The sequence below is a fragment of the Urocampus carinirostris genome, chromosome 1, assembly GCF_059441175.1.
Source record: "Urocampus carinirostris isolate Australia breed hairy pipefish chromosome 1, RoL_Ucar_1.0, whole genome shotgun sequence".
Lineage (NCBI taxonomy): Eukaryota > Metazoa > Chordata > Actinopteri > Syngnathiformes > Syngnathidae > Urocampus > Urocampus carinirostris.
In genome coordinates, this window is record NC_142349.1 from 48,184,458 (window position 1) to 48,205,151 (window position 20,694).

The 20,694-nt window shown below is 39.3% G+C and overlaps 1 protein-coding gene across 6 annotated transcripts; it reads right to left on the bottom strand.

The window, feature by feature from the left end:
- Positions 1 to 1,153: 1,153 nt before the first annotated feature.
- Positions 1,154 to 20,481, bottom strand: LOC148374967 (G protein-coupled receptor family C group 5 member D). Of its 6 annotated transcripts, XM_088343088.1 has the most exons (7): positions 20,431 to 20,481; positions 18,024 to 18,105; positions 15,474 to 15,644; positions 14,049 to 14,145; positions 6,965 to 8,130; positions 4,714 to 4,769; positions 3,545 to 4,576 (listed from the first exon to the last, which is right to left on the bottom strand). In XM_088343088.1, exons 5-7 carry the CDS (start codon positions 8,082 to 8,084, stop codon positions 4,487 to 4,489), a joined length of 1,266 nt encoding a protein of 421 aa, XP_088199214.1. In that variant the 5' UTR covers positions 8,085 to 8,130; positions 14,049 to 14,145; positions 15,474 to 15,644; positions 18,024 to 18,105; positions 20,431 to 20,481; the 3' UTR covers positions 3,545 to 4,486. The 6 variants fall into 6 exon arrangements, with proteins under 6 accessions (XP_088199232.1, XP_088199214.1, XP_088199220.1 ...); XM_088343094.1 differs by lacking the exons at positions 18,024 to 18,105; positions 20,431 to 20,481 and having other exon boundaries at positions 15,474 to 15,556; positions 15,630 to 15,644; XM_088343106.1 differs by lacking the exons at positions 14,049 to 14,145; positions 15,474 to 15,644; positions 18,024 to 18,105; positions 20,431 to 20,481 and adding exons at positions 1,154 to 1,746; positions 10,363 to 10,433 and having other exon boundaries at positions 4,471 to 4,576.
- Positions 20,482 to 20,694: the final 213 nt, after the last annotated feature.

Genomic DNA, 20,694 nt, shown 5'->3' on the forward strand with positions numbered 1-20,694 from the left:
CCTACTTTCAAACATAGCTAGAAACCATAAAAACACTTTAAAAACCTAGTTTAGGGCCGAAAGCCTAGTTGGAAACCCTAGAAACGCTTTAAAACTCAAGGGTCAAAACCCCTACAGGGTTCGTACAGGTGCTTAAAATCCCTATAAAATGCTTGAATTTTAATTTTGGGTTTTTCAAGGTTTGAACAAGGCTTGAATTTTGGGCGAGGTGCCTCTAAATGTTTGAAATTGTTGGCATTTTAAAATGTACTCATCACGGAAACACCACGATCAGTCTGAAACAAGATACCCAGAAACTCTAAGATGCATTGCTCACAAATTACGTGGCAGTTATCAAATGAGACGAAATAATAGCAAAAAAATTTATTTTTAGTACCAATATTTATTTATTTTTTAGAATATAAATTCTGCGTTTTAATTTTGATAGTGTGCCTACCCCATTTGAAAACCTTTTTTAATGCTGAAAAAAAGGGTAAATGTGTTTTCATTCCTGACAATATGTGATAAATTTTCCATTTTGGGATCCACGTATAAGGAAAATTATCAGCATCTAAACAAGCATAACATTCCAGTATGTATTGCAAACTCCAGCAAAGCTGTTATTCATTAGCTTCAAGAATTGTCATATGATCTATTTGTTTTTTGTTTGTTTTTTGACTGCAACTGCATCGCTGCAAACCCAATCTTTTTGAGTCACTAGCTTCCCCAGAATGACATTCAACTCTTCTAGACCAGAATTACATTGAATATCATCACCATATTTTACTGGCAGTTGAGTAAGTTACCCTAGATGTGAGAAATGGCAAAAAAAGCCGATTCGGCATTTAATCTGTGGCCTGTGCAGCCCTTTGAGACTTCTCATGATTAAGGGCTATACAAATAAAAATAACTTAACTAACCTGACATGATTGTCTGAAAACATGGACTCGTTACATCCAGGAACGTCCAGTGAATCCAACCTTGTAAAATATTCCAAAACACAAGGTAAAGCCAACAGATGAAAAAAATACACGCCTAAAAGCATTCCTGCATTGTTTGACGTTCCTTGTTGCCATCCATCTGTTTCACCATGTAATTCCAGTTTACAAAAAAGGTAGATAGATAGATAGATAGATACTTTATTCATCTATCAGGTAGACACCTAAAATGATTCACAATATGACCTTTTGATTGACACCACTCTGAACCAATTGCAGGCTTTTTTCAAAGCAATTTGTGATTCATTTCACGCACCATAATTACGCGGAAGTGTGCACAATCATTGATTGACTTCTGCTAAGAGAAGTAAAACATTAACAAATCTTTCAAAATGTCTAAAAAATGGCCAAAGTAAAATACACAGTTGCAAAGGTTTTAGTGTTGTAAACTGGTTGTCACCTAATGGCTCCTTCTGGAAACGCTTAAACCTACCCTTAGTAAAATCTGTTAAATAAAATGCTTAGTTTTTCAGATTGTGTTCAAATTAAGGCTTTATGCTATTGTTTCCAGCTAAGACGCCCACGCTACACGATGATTGTTAAGGCGTTAATGGTGCAGGTGTTTTGACATTGCGACTTTCATAAAGTATTTAGTAGATGTGTAAAAATTGCCCTCTGGTGATTTGACTGCAACTTTGAGTGCAGTGGTTCTCAGCCTGGGTTCAATCGAACCCTAGGGGTCCGGTGAGTCCGTTTAATGGACCCTCTGCTGTGGAGGTCAAGACACATTGACTCATCAGGTCCATTCGCAATGACATGCCCCACTTCCCTGCACGAGACACATAACCAGTGTTGGTAAGACAGCCGTTCATGTTTGATGTTGAAGCAGAAGAAGACCTTTCGATAATTATTAAAATTCAGTAAAAGATGGCTGAACAGCAACTCTTCAAAACTACATCACTCTAGTCCACATGTGTCAAACTCAAAGCCTGCGGGCCGTATGTGTCCAGTCATGCCATTTTTGGCTCGCAAGAGTGTCTACAAAGGAATACTCCCAAAAAATGAAGCGCGTGCATTGACCCAAAACTACATTTTACATACATTATTAATTAATTATTAATGTTTCACATCAATGAGCGTTTTGGGTGTCTTTCACCACAATGTTATATTTTCATTATTTCCCTGGACAGTTTGATCCTTCAATAATCGAGTTATCTGATTTTCCATAATCTGACAAAAGTTTAAAAGTATTTATGTTGGTGGGGTCGGGGACCTATGGTTTGCGAGCCATATATGTCTGTTTTTATGAGTACAGTACCTAAGGCTCAAATAAAATGCTAATTGAGCTCATTTCCGCTCTAATGTTGCAATTTTGATTAAATGAAAAATACTTTAGGTGCGTGCATAGACGGCGCAATATTGATTAAGCAAATCTTTCGCCCCAGTATAAGGAGGGCACAGTGCTATCCACTGTTTACAGTCAAAGTGTCACACCAACAGACCCCGTTTTGACTGTACATCGCTAAAGAATTCTTTATGTGGAGGCTCATTAAATAATGCATGTTCACTGTTGAGATAATTTATGATTAAAAACCCACAGAACAGAGTGGAATTACCCATAAAAGCTAGCCAAGCAAACAGAACAACTTGATTGGGTGGGAGAAGCTCTGCACACACGACACGCTTCATTCTCTTTTACACGCACCCACTGCGCTGAAGGGAAATACTAAAGAACTACTTGAACCTTGTTTTGAAAATATTCACGAAAAAAAATAAACGTAAAAATGAGTCTCATTGATCTTAAGTAACTGTAGGAGTGAGACGAGTTTTAAGTGATATTTTGTTGATATGGGACAAATGCTCTGGAATCATCATTATTTCATAAATGTTATCAAATCATCTAACGTCACACAGTGAAATAAAATGCGCATAAAATATAGATTTTGTCTGGAGAGTCGGTTTGTTGGCTTTGCTGAATATTGTCATAAAATATTTGGCATGGCTCTGTCAAACAAAAGATGTTTTGTTATGCATTTTTTAGGTCAAAAAGGTACCAGACCCCTGTGTTGGATTGCAATTAAATGTCACTTTAATAAGTTATAACACCTAATGAGTTAAAGAATACAACCGGTTAAGGGTGTCCCATGCCCACTGCTCGAAGATAGCTTGGATGGGCTCTAGCACCCCCGCGACCCTACTGAGGATAAGCGGTGCAGTCAATTGATGGAGTAGTTACATTTTACATTACATTTGTTTACATTTAGTTGCATTTATCGGTTACATCTGGCCCTTTGAGGACAACCGTTATGCTGATGTGGCCCTTGGAAAAAATAGATTTGACACCCTTGCTTCCAGTCTAAATATTTTGGTGTGAACAAAGGGAAAAGTATCCAGTTGGCATAACGGAAGCCTAGGGTGTTTTATACCGTTTGTTACGACATATCCTTTTGAACATTACATTTTGAAGATGCTGGACATAAAAACAAAAGGAACAGACTTTGCTGAGCCAATTGCTCCTCATCAATGTTTGTAATTACCCTGATCAAATGATTATAAACATCCAAACACAACACAGCACCTATTTACCAACAGCAAGACAAACAATGTATAATCAAAAACAAATACAATTTGTGTAAACATGTTTATTTTATTTGCCAAATAAACAACAAAAATGTGTCTTTCAGTATCTCTCTTAGCCTGTTGCAGTAAATTTTGTGTTGCTTATGGTACATAGAATATTGGAGATTGGAGCAGAAATGGGCAAGACAAAATTGGCCTTACAAAAATTGTTTTGCGCGGTACACAATTTGAAATGATAAAAAATGTATAAAATACAGGAAAAACGTATAAATTGACAGGTATGCTGGTGTTCCAGCCATCAATTTCCGAGTATGTAAAAAAAGAAACAATTCTCCGGGTCCAAGCAATTCCGGTTCATTACCATATTTTTCGGATCATAAATCGCACCAGCTAAGAAGGAAACAATATATACAAGTCACACTTATGTCGCTTTTTGGGGGGAAATTTATATGATAAAATCGAACGACATTTTTTTTTTATTTAAACGTCCCTCCCTGTGTGTGAAATGTTTTTACTGTTCCATTACATTTCCCCCAAAAATGAGATGAGTCATTTTAGTGACATTTGCGCAAGTGACATATGCTGGGGGGGACATCTCACGCGGAAGGACATTTATCGGCACACAGTGGCAATATGGATATGATCATCACAGGCCTACAGTGCCCTCATGCGGTTCAGTGCGAAAGTAACATATGATATGATATACCCGATAATAATGTGTTAATAGTCTCTCCAGAGTATAGGTCGCACCCACGGCCAAACTGTGAAAATAACTGCGACTTCTAATCCGAAAAATACAATTAGTTTTTATAACGCTTGTTGACACGTTGTAATTGCAAGGACTCCGACGACCACGCCTTAAAACAAAACAGATATCAGATAAATATTTCAGTTTAAAAAATACTCCATATTCCCAGCTCCGTAAAAGGGATCTCTTTTCAGAGCCAAGTAAAGACCCCTTTTCAATTTGTACCTTGTGCAAGGTAGGGTTACGATTGTCCATAATATGTATCGTATGGTTCTCCATAGTTGGTGGTCTGCGGTCGAGGAATGGTATAATCTTTATTGGGGTCAATTTCCTGCAACACACACGAAACATCAGTGTAACACTCTTGCTAAACGGCGCTGTCATTAAGCAGACGCCGCCATTTAACAAGGGAAAGGTCACAGTGTCAATTAAAAAGGAAATGTCGAATCCTGACAGTTTCTAACTCACGGTCATTGAGAATCCCGATTCATAGGGCGATCGTAGCGATGGAGGTGCTCGCCTGCCTGCGGGGCAAAGCGGAATGCATTAGCACAGTCTGAAATACACACTTGTATCACAGGAGAAATGTTATCTTGTATTCCACATAAATAACTCAAAACTTTAAATTGCTATTTCTAGATCTGAAATCCTCAGTCAACAACTTCGAATAAGACAGAGGACCCAGACGTGTATCGTTTTCTGGCCTTAAGAAGAAACCAACAAAGTATGGGTTCACATGGGTGGTGCTTGCAATCATTGAAAATGCTTGATTTTCGATGGTGTGTTTAAAGTGCTTTCATTTTACGTGAAGTGCTTGTAAAAGCTTGAAATAGTTGCCGTGTTTAGCAAGTCTACTTATGACGCGGACACTGCTCTTTGCTGCTCACTGCTCACTGCTCTTCACTTTGCCATTGCATTTCGTCTCTCGTGATTAACAGCAGATGACATCAGTTTGCTGCTGTGTGGAGTTTGCATGTTCTCCCCGTCCTTGGGTGGGTTTCCCCGGGCACTCCGGTTTCCTCCCACATTCCAAAGACATGCATGTCAGGTTGATTGGCCGGTCCAAATTGTCCCAAGGTGTAAATGAGCGAGCGAATTGTCCGTCCCTGTGTGCCCTGCGACTGGCTGGCAACCAGTTCAGCGTGTCCCCTGCCCACTTCCCGAAGATAGCTGGGATGGGCTCCAGCACCCCCGCGACCCTACTGAGGATAATCGGTGCAGATAATGGATAAACGGGTGGACATCAGTTTGTATGGCATTGTCCTGAGAAGCATCGGTTTGCGCCCAAGAGGACAAGTGCATGCTACACCTCAACAGGGCACAATTAAATGTGTATTAGTGCAAGGATTACATATCAATTTTGGACTTTTGTTATGGACCATGCTGTTCTTTGATTTTCTACACCCTTGAGGACAGATCTGGTTTTTATAAACTAGGAAGGTGGTCCCCAACTTTTTCTGTACCATGGACCAGTTTAATGTCTGACAATATTGTAGCGCCACGGCCGAATAATAACACTAGTAATGGTAACAATAGAAATAATAATAATAATAATAACCTTTAATCCACTGTGTAATTACTAGACCACTAGAGATTTGGAGGACATAGTGTAAATCAGAGTTTTTCAACCACTCTTCCTGAGGACACCAAAATTTTGTCAGGTGTGCCATGGGGTATTATCTAATTTTTGTGCCTGTGAGGTCTAGCACCTGAAACAGTAATCAAGTAGAAGTCTTCCATACCATAAGCGGAAGCTGGAGGTAGCTAATTGCCTGGTGCATGAAGACAAGCAAATTAGTGAGAGAAAGACAACGAGCTGTAGTGGAAGAGATGTGTGTGTGTCTTTCATAAATTTCTGCCAGCATATTAGCTCCGTCTTCACACAAGCAAACCCCGGTTTCACACGAAGTGAGTAAAAATATGAAAGATTATAAAATACTTTATTGTTTGTTCTTATATAAGACGTTATAATATGACGTCATTCCTGAAAGAAATAAAGTTTCTTCAATGTTAAAAAGCAAGCTTTTTTTGGGTTCACATTTTCAGCTCGTAGTGTTTTTTTAATGAAAGATATGTGTCTTGGCTTGAAAGAGGTTGAAAAACACGATTGTAAATAATGTCAATTTTACGGTTTTAAAGAAAATGTAATCTGTAAATTTTATTAAGGTATTATGTTCATAGTTTACATTGTCAAGTAATGGCCAAACGTATTCAACAACATGGTACTGTGAGTAAAAATAGTGTGATGATGAGATAAAATCTAAAACCTTTTCCTATGTCATCTTCATCCTCAGTGGTTAGGATCCGGGTTTGATTCTTGTACAAGCAAAAATTTTAACGTATTTTTCCTCTTAAAATAAGGAAACTTTTGTTTTTTTTAGCGCAGCCTGGTACTAGTCCATGTTCCCGTTGGTTGCTGACCACTGACCTAGGAGATTTAATGAAATGAAAGGGCTGAGGGGAGGATCTTCAGACCAGATAAAGAATTCTTGCATCATGACGATTTTTTTAAACAGTCCTCTCCGGTTGTGCTTGCAAGTTGAAATATAATAAATGGCTTTTTCCTTATTATGAGTGGCTACTATACAATAAACGTATCATTCAGGTAGTGTTACCTGGCCAAATTAGGTGGTTTGATGTTTTTAAACAATCTAAAAAGCGGAGAAAAAAAATAAAACAGCACCAAAAAGCCGCATGGAATCACACCAGTGTTTCTTACCTCTCCTGTTTTCTGGATCGTTCTCATAGCTTCCATTCTCTGTTCCTGCCTTGGGGCTGTTAAATCCTGGCATGTCAGCACTCGGGCTGGTCCAGCCTGCGAAGCTCAGTGGAACCTCCTTGGATTTGGCCTCGCCCCTGCACAGGAACGCTACCTGCGGGAGGCCGTGTCCCGCCAACAACACCCAGCCATTGGCGACCAATGCAACGGCAAGCACTGCATCATCCCACTGTGGCCGACGGCCTAACTTAGGGTTGCCCTTGATGAGCATGGTGATCCACACCACCCAGATTCCGGCTGAGAGTGAAACCGTGAGGAAGAGGAGTGCGGCCTGAAGGCAACTCTGCTGGTGGCTGGCGCCCGTGTGGCTGTAGGTGTATGTGGTGCAGCATCGGCACAGGAATTGCACGGACAGGATCAAACTGATGCTCAGGAGGCACAGAACGTAGATTTGCAACATGACAAACTCCTCCTGGTTGTACTGGCATGGTTTCTCATCCCGTACTAAAACGAGTACCAGCCATTCTGTGGCGATGATCACCTGCACAACGAAAAGTCCTAATGCCATGGCCGGCTCACCCCAACCTCTGGCGGCTGCGAAGCCCAGCAGGGCCAGGCAGCGGGCAAGCAGGCAGGAGAACGCCAGAGCGAAAAAGACTCCGAAGAGGAAGAGCCTGGTGGGGCATGTCTTGGGGGTCAACTGGATGATAAAGGAGAAGGTAGTAGCGAAGAGACCACCTGTGGACAACAGGAACATGGACAAGCAGGCCACCGTGCCCCCGATGTTGCTGCGTTTGTTGCGCAAGGAGACACAGACCCAGAGAGACCAAGCCAGGAGGCCTATCAGGAGGAGAAAGATGAGGATGAAGCCGGAGGAGGCCAGTGTCTCCAGGACAATGCCCCACATGGCCCTGCGGTCGCACAGGTATCGGTAAATGGGATCTAGTCCTGGACGGCAGCCTGGGATAGGCTTGTGCAAGGTACCGTTAGACAGATTTGAAGTCTCATCACTCATGTTGCCAAAAGACGGGGACTGCGATAAACATGTAAATGGGGCATGCAGGAGGAGGACAAGAGGGAATGCCAATTTGCGATCTTCAAGTACGAAGAGTGGAATCATTGTGGAATATGGGCCTCTCCAGAGGTGTCTTTGGATGGATTCCCCCCTGAAAACAAGAGCGTTTGTTTAGGTTTGTATAGTATAATACAAAATCAGTGGTCTAAAACATTCAGCTTCTGTGCAGGATCAGGAAAAATGAGCCACATTGTGTCAAAAAATGATGTGCAGTTTCGAATATTGCCACTGGATGTTGCCAAAGCAAGGAATCACTCCCAAAGCAAACCACCTACTGTAGCTGTATTCACTGACTACCATTTATCATCCATAGAACATAGGAGGAAATGTTATATTTAACTTAAATTAGAAGTCACAGACGCACTGATGAGGTAATACTCATTGATTGTCTCTTTTGACTGCAACATTTGTTACTAAACTAAGTTTTAAACCTCAGTGATTGGAAATGATCAGTTATCGCCTAGATCAGTAATTCTAAAATAGTGGGGCGCGCCCCCTAGGGACTTTTTATCTTTTATTTTATACAATAAAGTGCAGTTGCACTTCCACTATGTTAGGGGGAAGTGGGACTCTGTATCGAAGTGCGCATTGAGCATTGCTTTCGTTTGCACTGTGCATGCGTGCGTAACACACAACAGGCCTGGAGGCAGAGTGTAGTGGATTCTCAGGTGATACCGTTGAAAAATATATTCAAGAGGATGAAAAGAGAGTGATAGTGACCAAGATAAAAATGTAAGAGATGTTTTATTTTTCCTAGTAGAGGGACGACAAAAAATAACTGACCTAGATTAAAAAATACAGTACTAGAAAATAGCACCTGGGTGTCTTTGGAGGAGTTTAAAGAAGTGTTAGCTCTCTCCTACAGTACACTTGAAAGCCAACAGCGGAGTTGCCAAATTCAGCTGAACATTTTCAGAAAAAGGAGAGAAAAAAAAAATTCAAATGATTTGCAATCAACAAGTGTTCGGGTGCTATTTTTTGCTACTTTTCAGTTTGTATGCTGATTTAAATAAGCTGTAGCAAATGAATTGAGTTGTTGTTTTCCTTTTTTATTTAACGCAGTGTTGATAAACACTACAAAATGCAATCATTTTTCAAAAATGAATAAATATCACCACGGAAATGATAAAGCATTCTTGAGGGGTAGCCAAAATATGCATTTTCTTATAAAAGCCTAAATTCGATCAGGAAATACTTTTAAAACGCTCGTGTATTTTCTTAAATACTGTGTATTTCATTATTGACCTTGTTAAAGTGTTGTATAACTATTTAAAATCAAAACAAAAGAAAACAACTTGTCAGTAGGTAGAAGGGTAGTAACTCTAGCACCACCTAGTGCCTAACTGTGCACAAATTGCAATTCTTTGTACGTTCAACATCCACGACAATTATCAGACTGATCTGTTTTGGATAGACAATGTCTCTAAAATTGACATAAGAGTTCTTAGTCGGTACAATGTTGTTGGAATTGTAAACAAAGATAGACCGAAATAAACAATAATTATTTTCAATATGTGTGTTTTCATTTCTTAATATAGGATTGCCCTAAAATATGAATAAAAATGATTAAAACTACACAGTCAGTCATAAAACTTTCCTTTAAAGGGGCACAGTGTAATACTCGATAACTATTTGTCCTGTATTGTGTAGTCAGTGCAACGGTAAACAAGTGCTACAACACATAAGGCAGAATAAAAACTACGGAGACTCAAAGTAATCAAACTGAAAGATTTTGCCTATCTTTTTTTTTTGGCCCAGCCTTTCACAAGGTTTTGGGATTTTTGGGGGAGTAGGCTTAGTTACAAGACGCCTGTTATGTACTACTCTCCGGTCTCCCGAAATCCAAATCAAGAGCCTGCGACTGGTACAAAATGCTGCAGCGGGGCTTTTAACTAAGACAAGAAAGATTGATCACATCACCCCGATTTTAGCTAACTTGCATTGGCTCCCTGTTAGCTTAATATGCGATTTTAAGGTTCTGTTGGTAGTACACAAAATCATGCATGGACTTGTTATTGATTTCAGTGTTACTAGCGTGTCGACAACAGGTGGCTCTGGAGCTGCAAGCGGGTCTTTGGTGCTCCCCTGTTTCTCCTGAGCACTTTTAAAAACAATTTTGATAATACATATATACAGGCTTATGGTTTCAAACATGTAGTTTTTGGGTCCAATATGGCTCTTCAACATTTTGGGTTGCCAACCCATGTATTAGGCATGCAACCATGTTGACATAGATTATTGCATTTTGTCTTTACAGCAGCATTGCCTGATTTTAGTTTATAAGCACTTTAATACGATAGTTGAAATGCGGTGGGATGCTTACCACGCTGTTTGTCCATTATAAGTGTCTCCCGCATGATTACCTGAAGTGAGCCTGACTCGCAAGCTCCTCCTCTGAGTAGCGCAAGTGTTTAAATGGGCTTCTCCCACATGAAAGTCATTAAAGCATGATGTCATCGACCATGCTTTGTACAAAAGGGCGCAGTCAAACTAAAACATACAATCTTCTTTTTCCCTAAAGTTATTCAATACAAGGTATAGAAATTACAATGTGTCTCATATGAGCTTTTTCCTACATTTGGTTCGTTAAGGAATAAATGGTGAGGGGTGAGAATAGCCAAAAAATATTTGTCTAGTAGTTGAAGTTTATTTTGTTGTTTAGTGAAAATCTTCCTGTTTTGACTTGTTAGCCAAACTCGAAGCAGTTCAAGCGAACAGGCGAAACATGTCAGAACAAGGATGAGAGCTTTGAGCAAGGCCCACAAAACGTGATTTTGTTCATTTGTTGTCAACGTGGAAAAACAAGTATACAGATGATAACTCAACTAGGAAAATAAGATTTTTTTTTTAAGAGAATAGGGTGCAAGCGGGAAAGAAAACCAAGCAAGACGACAAACTTATTAATGTCTGTTGTTTAAGAAATTGACACCATTTGTTGCGAACATGGTAAAAAAGTGTACAGGGGATTATTCAACAAGGAAAATTAGATTTGTTATAAGCATTCTTTAAAGATGATACTATATGTTCTCATGTTAATGGTGGAGTAACTTCCTCCAGCCTTAGTTCCATATTTAAATATGCTCTTTATCTGTATCATCAGTAAATTGATATAAAATACTTTGGCCAGACGTTGGGGTTTATTTGCAGTGCTTCCCCGAGACACATCAAAGTAAACCCTAGTGGTTAAAGAATCCAACCCACCAACCCATTCAAATAAAAAAAACATCGGCCTTGTTACTTGGGTAATGGTGAGCTGATCACGTTTCACACCCAAATAGGGTCAATCACAGGCCACAACCTCTGTCCTCACTTTCAGACATAAACTTTTGCAGTTCAATCGTCACTTGACATTTTTTACATTATGAAATGAAGTGTTTAGACAGCCCAAGCAAGCACAATGCAGATCTACCTAAGTATGAATAGTATTGATACTTAAAGTGATATTTGGTATTTTGTCAATACCATCGATCTAGTATCCATTGATCTAGTATTGGCAAATTATACTTACTAATTTGGGTTTATTGAATCTTAAGTATAACTTTGAAGGTACGTTATTTACTTTTTGTGCAAACATTTCTGTGTGTATCTCAGTAGCCTAGATGGTAAGGCGCCCGCTTTGAGACTGGGAGGTCAGTGGTTCGCGCCCCGGCCGAGTCATTCCTAAGACTTAAAAAGTGGTCGGCGGCGCCCTCTGTTGGCTGCGGCTGCATCGGCTCGCTACAACGGGTCAGGTGCAATTGACATTTCGTTCTGTGTACATTGTTACACAGAATGACAATACAAGGAAATTATTATTATTATTATTATTTTATATATATATATATATATATACTGGACTGTCTCAGAAAATTAGAATATTGTGTTAAAGTTCTTTATTTTCTGTAATGCAATTAAAAAAACAAAAATGTCATACATTCTGGATTCATTACACATCAACTGAACTATTTCAAGCCTTTTATTATTTGAATATTGCTGATTTTGGCTTACAGCTGAAAAAAAACTCAAAAATCCTATCTCAGAATATTAGAATACTTCCTCAGACCAAGTAAAAAAATAATTTTATAACAGCAGCAAAACTAAATCAAACATTTGAAAATGTCCATTGATGCACTCAGTACTTGGTTGGGAATCCTTTTGCACGGATTACTGCATCAATCCGGCGTGGCATGGAGGCAATCAGCCTGTGGCATTGCTGAGGTGTTATTGATGCCCAGGATGCTTCGATAGTGGCCTTCAGCTCATTTGCATTTGTAGGTCTGGTGTCTTTCATCTTCTTCTTAACTATACCCCGCAAATTCTCGATGGGGTTCAGGTCAGGGGAATTAGCAGGCCAATCAAGGACAGTGATGCCATGGTCAGTGCACCAGTTACTGGTGGTTTTGGCACTGTGGGCAGGTGCCAGATCATGCTGGAAAATGAAATCCTCATCTCCATAGAGCTTTTCAGCAGATGGAAGCATGTAGTGCTCTAAAATCTCTTGGTACACAGTTGCATTTACTCTGGACTTGATGAAACACAGTGGACCAACACCAGCAGCTGACATGGCTCCCCAAACCATTGCTGACTGTGGGAACTTCACACTGGATTTCAAGCAACTTGGATTTTGCTCCTCTCCAGCCTTTCTCCAGACTCTGGCGCCTTGACTTCCAAATGAAATGCAAAACTTGCTTTCGTCTGAAAAGAGGACTTTGGACCACTCTGCAACTGTCCAGTGCTTCTTCTCCATAGCCCAAGTCAGACGCTTCTTCCGTTGTCTTGAGTTCAGAAGTGGCTTGACCATGGGAATACAGCTATTGTAACCCATTTCCCGGACACGTCTGTGAACTGTGGCTTTTGATACCTGGACTCCAGCTTCAGCCCACTGTCTTTGAAGCTCCCCCAAATTCTGGAAGCGGCTCTTCTTCACAATTTTGTTAAGGCTGCGGTCATCTCTATTGATTGTGCAGCGTTTCCGGCCACATTTTTCCCTTCCAACAGACTTTTTGTGGATATGCTTTGAAACTGCACTCTGTGAACAGCCTGCTCTTTGAGAAATTTATTTTTGTGTCTTACCCTCCTGATGGAAGGTATCAATGATGGTCCTCTGGACAGCAGTCAGATCAGCAGTCTTCCCCATACTTGTGATTTAGTTTACTGAACCAAGCTGAGTGTTTTTAAGGCTCAGGAAACCTCGCAAGGTGTTTCGAGTTAATTAGATGATTCAGGTGATTAGTTGAATAGCCTACTTGTATACTTTTTCATGATATTCTAAAATTTTGAGATAGGATTTTTGAGTTTTCTTAAGCTGTAAGCCAAATTCAGCAATATTGAAATAATAAAAGGCTTGAAATAGTTCAGTTGATGTGTAATGAATCCAGAATGTATGACATTTTTGTTTTTTTAATTGCATTACGGAAAATAAAGAACTTTATCACAATATTCTAATTTTCTGAGACAGTCCAGTATATATATACCAGTATATCGACAGAGAGAGAGACAGAGAGGCAATATATATTGTATATCAAATGGTAAGTTCGTACTAGAAAACCCTCCAATATGGCAGATTTGAAACAATTTCCAAAAAAGATTGGGTAAAAATTCCGCCATAGCTTTGTCAAAGACTCGACCAATTTTTGTAAGTGTTTTATTTCTGTTATTGCTGCCCAAAGTGACCCAACTTGCTATTAGGTTCAGGGGGCAATTACTTTTGCACAGGCCCAGAAAGGTTTATACATTTTTTTTTGTGCCTTTCCAAATAAAATCAACAGTTCAAACCTCATTTTGTATTTCTTGGGTTATCTCCGTGTGATGTTAAAATTGCTTTGATGATTTAAAACCTATGTGAGTGATAAATATGCAAAAAAATCATAAATCAGGAAGGGGGAACATACTTTTTCACGGCATTGTTTGTGCGCCTGCTGATATATTTGATGTAGTGATGTATTTGTAAGGGTTGATATTTACACAGGTCTTTTACTTGCACCTCAGAAATAGCAAAACTAGCAATAGCATAACAAAAGTGACACTTACGTTAATCCAAATTAGCGCATCTTCGCCAAGTGTGTCGCCATGTGGACGTCTCTTACCACAGGAGTGCCCGCTCCAGAAGCAAAGACGTGGACGCTACCTGCAACATAGACATCCGTCAATACGAAGAGAAACTGACTGCATCTGCCCTAACTCCAAAGAGGTGTGGCTCACACACCTGAAGTCAACACATGCAAGGATACAGCTCACTCCTCCCAGGTTTTTCAGATTGCAGACAAGAATTTGAATCACGCTTGGAGGATAACTGTGCACTCCACCTTGAAAAAGTGGAATTCCAATGGTGGAATTCTGCTCTCAGTTCTGAGCAAAGGGATGCTAGCATTGCCATTGTTAATAAATCAGGCGACAAAGCCTGAAAGTAACTAAAAGAGGCTTAGATTGGCTTCTGTGGAGAAAATTGAGAGTGCTGCTCCTTCACGTCTTGTCGAGGCAAGTCGGGATGTTCTCAGGTGTGTCACTCTGGCAGTGGAATTTAACCAATATTTTTTTAGCTGAATCATATACAGAACATGTTTTTAGTTACATGTAACAACATTTATCTGTTGAGAGTGTTACAAAAACAAAAACCAAACAAAAAAAACATGAGTTGTATTCACTTTTTTTGTCACAGCAAGGAGTTCATTGACGGAGATGGCAGGATTTTATTTGGAGCAACAACCTCGCCAACCCCAAGTGTGGGAACTTTGGTGATCATTTATCTGAAAATGGTCAAAAGGCATGATGCGCGCTGATTTTTGGGATTTGGTGACATTTTTTAATTTATATTTTTAAGCAGTCATTTTCTTGCAAAGATTAATTTTAACTTGCCTCACAATACGAGGCAAATATAGAATATGATAAGTACTTAAAATGTATGTGTGCGCGCGACACACACACACACACACCAGGGTCCCTTCGCCTGTTTAGTGGCCAAATTCAAGCTCTTTTTAAGGACTTTTAAGGCCATGATTTCATCATTAAATACCACCTTTTTGATCACCTTGCCAGTTTCCTGCTTCTTGCGTTTGGGTCCACTGCAAAACCACAACACTACGATGACATTGACACCTGCTACCGAAATAAAACTGAAATGGGCAATACAAGATTGGTGTAACAGAAAGACGAGATTTTAAATTTATTTCGAAAAAAAAGGGTTGCACAGAGGTACACAAATTGAAATGATCAAAGCATGCATATAAAAAGGGGAAACGTATCGGTTGACAGGGATGGAAACCATCAATAATAAGATAATAATAAGTATAACGTTCACGGTTTCTATATTTTAAGTGCTCACAGACTCTGAGAAAAATACTTAGATAGTTCTTCATTCAGGGCTATCAGACATTTGTCTATTTATAACTATGACTGAGATCACGGAAAATACTGAATGTAGATTATTTTGTTCAATTAGAATCAAATTCAGCATACCTGGTATATCCCACACGGAGTAATACAGCCTCTTCCCTCATCGACCCTCAGTGTTGCTTGATAGATGCAGAAGGCAGCAGAAACTGCAAAGGGATTCTCATGTACTGAGTGGAGTCTTGGATAATAATGAAAAATTCTAAGTCTTCTATCACTTGCAGCATCTTTGCAGGACTGAAAAGGGAAAATTGTGCACTGCGGTCAAATGCATAACTAAATTGAAGCAAACTGAACATAAAACGTTTGTTGTAATTGTAAATACCAGGGCAAACAAATTGATCCGGAAGCAGCCCACTGAATTACAAGGCTCTTTGTTCATGTATTGATTACTACATTGGTTGCAATCAAGACAAAAACTGTATTTGAAAGAATTATTTTATTTTTTTCATATCCTCTGCATTTAACTTTTCATTTAATTATCTGTGTGTGCCATATACTGTCGAATCACAATTTTTGCATTTATTTAGGAATATTATTGCCTGTCAGCAATAATTAATTCATTCAATCATTCATTATCTGCACCGCTTATTCTCAGTAGGGTCGCGGGGATGCTGTTGTCTTCGGGCAGTGGGTAGGGGACACCCTGAACCGGTTGCCAGCCAGTCGTTGGACAGGCCAATTAACCTGACATGCATGTTTTTGGAATGTGGAAGGAAACCGGAGTGCCCGGAGCAACCCCACACAAGCATGGGGAGAACATGCAAACTCCACACAGGAAGGTTCGATCTCGTGACCTCAGAATTGTGCCGCACATGCGCTACCCACTGCTCCACCGTGCTGCCCTGTTAGCAATAACATTAAACCAAATTTATTTGTATAGAACATTTTCCTACCACAAAATACAACTTAGTATTTCATATGAAACCTCGATTGTTCAATTACTCCACACTGCCTCTCCATCAATGTTCCTGCTATGCTACGCGCATGCACACTGCACAGAGCTTCTGAGTGCACAAAAAATATATCCAGCGCATAAATATCAGGGACTCAAAATTTCAAAATAATTCACAGATAACTTAGGCCAGAATTGCAGAGCATGCAGGTAAAAAAAATGTGATTCCATCTGAGGTATGTTTTAAATATATATTTTTAAGTCAATGTCAGCACGGGTTTGAGTAACATAAGTAAGTGTGCATGTGAGCTGGAGCTTACGTGCCAGGAGAGATGGAGGGGGAGGGGTTTATCAGAGAAGTGGCATGTGTCAATGGAGAAAATCATCACCACTGTTGAACTGGTTGATGCACCTTGTATGTAACTTTCAGTAAATTTGTGCCTGTGCAGCGTATTAATCATGTTTCTTTCTGCTTAGTTATTAAACAACTTACAATTTAAGCCAGTCTCTAAGCAATACTTTGTTTATATTTTTGCCTATTTATCCTGACCTTATTTTTTATCTTGTTTTACTGCTTTAGGTCTTCATTGTGTGTTTCTCCTGGACTTCCAATTCTAATCTCGTTGTAAACTACGTTGTTATCAATGAAAGTAGAGACAATTCTAATTCTAATTATAAAAAGGCACGGCACTGCCGTTTAGAAAGCTGGAATAAATCCTGTATGAAGAGAGTAGTCGAGTATTAATAAGGAATGCTCCTGAAATAATAAAAAGTGTAGAGGGGTTGTGGGAATTGGGGATAAAACGATTTTGGAATTGATCAAGAATAAAACTGGGCCCATCGCTCATGGGTTAACCAGGGAAAAACCTTTCAGTGTTTTCTTAGGTCGGATCGTATGTCTATCTTTCATAAAATGTAAGTTTAATAATTGAAATGCTGTACCCAAATTGGCTGATTTTACCCTTGAGATAGTCAATAATTTTTAGGATTACACTTTTATGGTGCTACATCTATGAAGTGTATGATTTGGGTGCGAATCAAACATGGTGAGGTATTTTCGACAAACAGGAGATTTAAATACAGGAATCCCTCACTGTTTCGCAGTTTACTTTTTGGGGTTTCTAAACTTTGCGAATATTAATTGTGCATTGTGTTTGCAAACACACAGCACAGCAAATGCTATCATGGGGGCTGCGGAGGGTTTCGTGTGTGTGTGTGTTTTGGGTGGGCATGACTGTCTGGGTGCGTTAATGTGATAGGCTGGAGTCTGCTGTCAGTCACCCACCAGAGAGGACGCACAAGTCAATGTGTCCACCAAAAACAACTGCTAAGCACCGCGACTAGTTAGTGTCTTGTTACATTGAAAAGAAGAAGACCCAGCTCATTACAAGGATACCCAAGTCCAGCGGTCAGCTAGCCAGCCGCTCTCTAAATCGCTTACTTACACTATAGGTAGAAGCCCTCATATTTCGTTGTATTTTTGTATAATGACAACAAAGACCATTCATTCAACTGCAATTCTGGGTTCTGTATTTTTGTTTGTAGATCAATAGTCGTTAGTTTTTTACAGTCGTATATATCATATGTTCCTGATATCTAATAAATAAATAAATGTTTTTACTTCAGGGATATTGACTAGAAACGTGAAACACCTTGAAAAGATTTTACAGGCTGGTCAAGTTTGTGTCAATCACAGCTTCTTGTATTAGGCAATTCCTCACCCCTACTGGAGAATTAGCTGTCACCTTCATTTCCCAAGAAGTAAGACAATAGTGCTTCTGCCCTAAACAGGGGAGCCTTTACCTAGAATAAAATGACACAACATCAATGCTTTTATCACATTAACTTAGCAAGATGAATGTCAACATTGAAGTCTGCATGCTTCTGTATACCGTTCAAGTCAGACTGTATTGGAGTGTGACGTCAGTGGATTGAAAATGGAAATTATTTGTCTTATCTGCTGGAGTACTCAGCGTTTCTTTTGGAAATCACCACACTGAATTACGACTGATTTACGAAGCTGTTAGTAAGGTTCAAAACCAACAACTGTCACATACCTGTCAACTTAGACATTTTCCGAGTGTTGATATGTCGTTTGATCATTTTCAAAATTGTGTACACTGTATGAACTTTTTTACATCAGATTTATTTTTAATATAGTTTAAAAAAGTCGCTTTTTGGTTAGAACGATCTCATCTTGCCCATGTCGGCTCTAATCAGGATTGTCTGGTAGGAGACAACGACGTAATCATGATTGCTAATATTGTATTCTTCATAGTCTCTCTTGCTGTAAGTAAGGTTGTGATTATAAGGTTTATTATCGCTTAATAAGGGAAATTGCAATAATATTAAGGGGTTTTATTGGGTGAGACCATCTCGGTGGTCTTGGGGATAGGACGCTCAACCCGAGACTAGAAGGTCGCTGGTTACAACATTAACTAAGACAACATTAGTACCCATTGCTTCCCTGCTTGGCGTTCGGAATTAGGTGTTGAAACTGGGGGGTTTGGTCACCTAATGATTCCCATCAAGAGGTGTTGCAACACGTTTGGGCTGGGAATCCCCTCTTCTGCATCCAGAAGGAGCCAAGAATGTGAGTGTGTTCTTTACTCTAGCCACCACTAGGGGGATTGGCTCCCATATATACATGGTTGGTTGTATCCCTTAACCACTAGGGTCGTAGGGGCACCATTTCCTGTGGTGTGTCATGGGCAAGTACAGCCTGGTGGCACCCATCCCTCTCCATGCCAGCATGTTTCTCAAACCTGGGACCTTTCGTGTGTTAGGCAAATGTGCTAACAGCTGCACTGCGGAAACACATACATACTGTACATTAACTAGCTGAAGTTGACAGGTATGCGACAAATATTTTTTGGTATCATATCATTATCAATATTTACAGAATGCAAACGTGGTCATGGATGGACAATCCCACGGCATAGTAAATAGATATTAATATTTTGATTGTTCCCGACTCCTCCGTGTTATGTCGAAGTGTGTGAGTGTGTGTGAATGGCTAAGTGTGAAGCACATTGTAAAGCGCTTTGGGAGGTCTTCATTGACTTGAAAAGCGCTATATAAATGCAAACCATTGTTCTGCAAATTACTTAATACTGAACAATATTGAAGCATGCTGAATTGTAAGCTCCTTAAAATCATGGTTGAAAATGTCCAAATCCAACTAACTTGGCCAGTTACACAAGTTCAAAAAATATTCCTTCGTTCCACCACTTACTACTGCATTTAAGGGCGGGAGGGCTAAACACATTTCTGTATTGTTTAAAGGCAGTGTATATTTTTGATCTTCTGCACCCATTTTTTTTTTTTTTTTGCATTTTACAGATCCTATCGAAATCATAATTTGAAAACTATCAAAACCAAAAAAAATTTAGTGCTCTAACAATTACCATTTTGGAGAAAAGCAAAATCAAATGTATCCAATTTATAATCTTGACATTCTTGTTGACAAAATGTATGTTTTCATTTATTTTCTATATGTCATCTGCGTCACTTGATAATCAGTACACTGAGTCTCTATATGCTCTCATTTAAAAGTTGGGAGATTATGAAAAAAAAACACAGGTTAGCAAGAACATTTTTCAATCATTTTAAGCAACCTCTACCAATCATAATTTTCAGTTACAATATTATGTTTTTTTCCCCGGTGACATCGGGGGTTAAGTCTCAGCTTGAGCAAAACAGGCTAAGCGCTTAAAATTTTATTTTTTAATATATTTCTCAAAACAGTATTTCCACTGATATTCTAATGAATAAATAATTCTACGAAAAGCAGATTAGGACTGTTGTTACTTGTTTTAAAAGGAAAATCTACAGCACTGTAGAGACATTGTGGAACATTGTCTTTAAACTAAGCAATAGAGTCCAATTTGACAACATTGACAGAAAAATTACTGAAAATACAGCGGAATGTTTATTTATTTTTTTATTTCTATTATAGAGAAAAGGGCGAGGCAAACCAATACACCTCACGTATTTGCTTGCCATTTTAATTCTAAGAGAAGGGAAACCGGAGGGAAGACCAGTAAAAATACAAAAAAAGACAAGTCAAATAAATGTGACGGAGCAATAAAAGAAATTAAGCAAACACAGGCATTAAATGGAATTTACCTGAAAAGAAGGTCGATCTCCAAGAAGTCACGCAAAAATGTCGGCAACTGCATCCGCGAACGGACCGCGCCACCACTTACCCCCTATCCCCGCCCACCCCTAACCGGCCCGTGAGATCATTAATTCCGGTGAGACAAAGTAAATTTTACTCTTTTTGCAATTCATATTTAATGACTGCTTTTTTCTAGTTTTCCAGTTTTGTATAAATAAACGATTCGAAAATGCGACATCCGGAGGCCCACATTGATGCGAAATTTGTCAGTT

Bases quoted from the DNA above. Each gene is read 5' to 3' on its own strand.
- LOC148374967 (XM_088343106.1), bottom strand. From the start codon at position 8,084: ATGATTCCACTCTTCGTACTTGAAGATCGCAAATTGGCATTCCCTCTT. The intron at 4,770-6,964 runs GTAAGAAACACT...TTTGCCCCGCAG, and splicing joins CGATCCAGAAAACAGGAGAG to GCAGGCGAGCACCTCCATCG. The intron at 4,577-4,713 runs GTGAGTTAGAAA...TGTGTGTTGCAG, and splicing joins AATCGGGATTCTCAATGACC to GAAATTGACCCCAATAAAGA.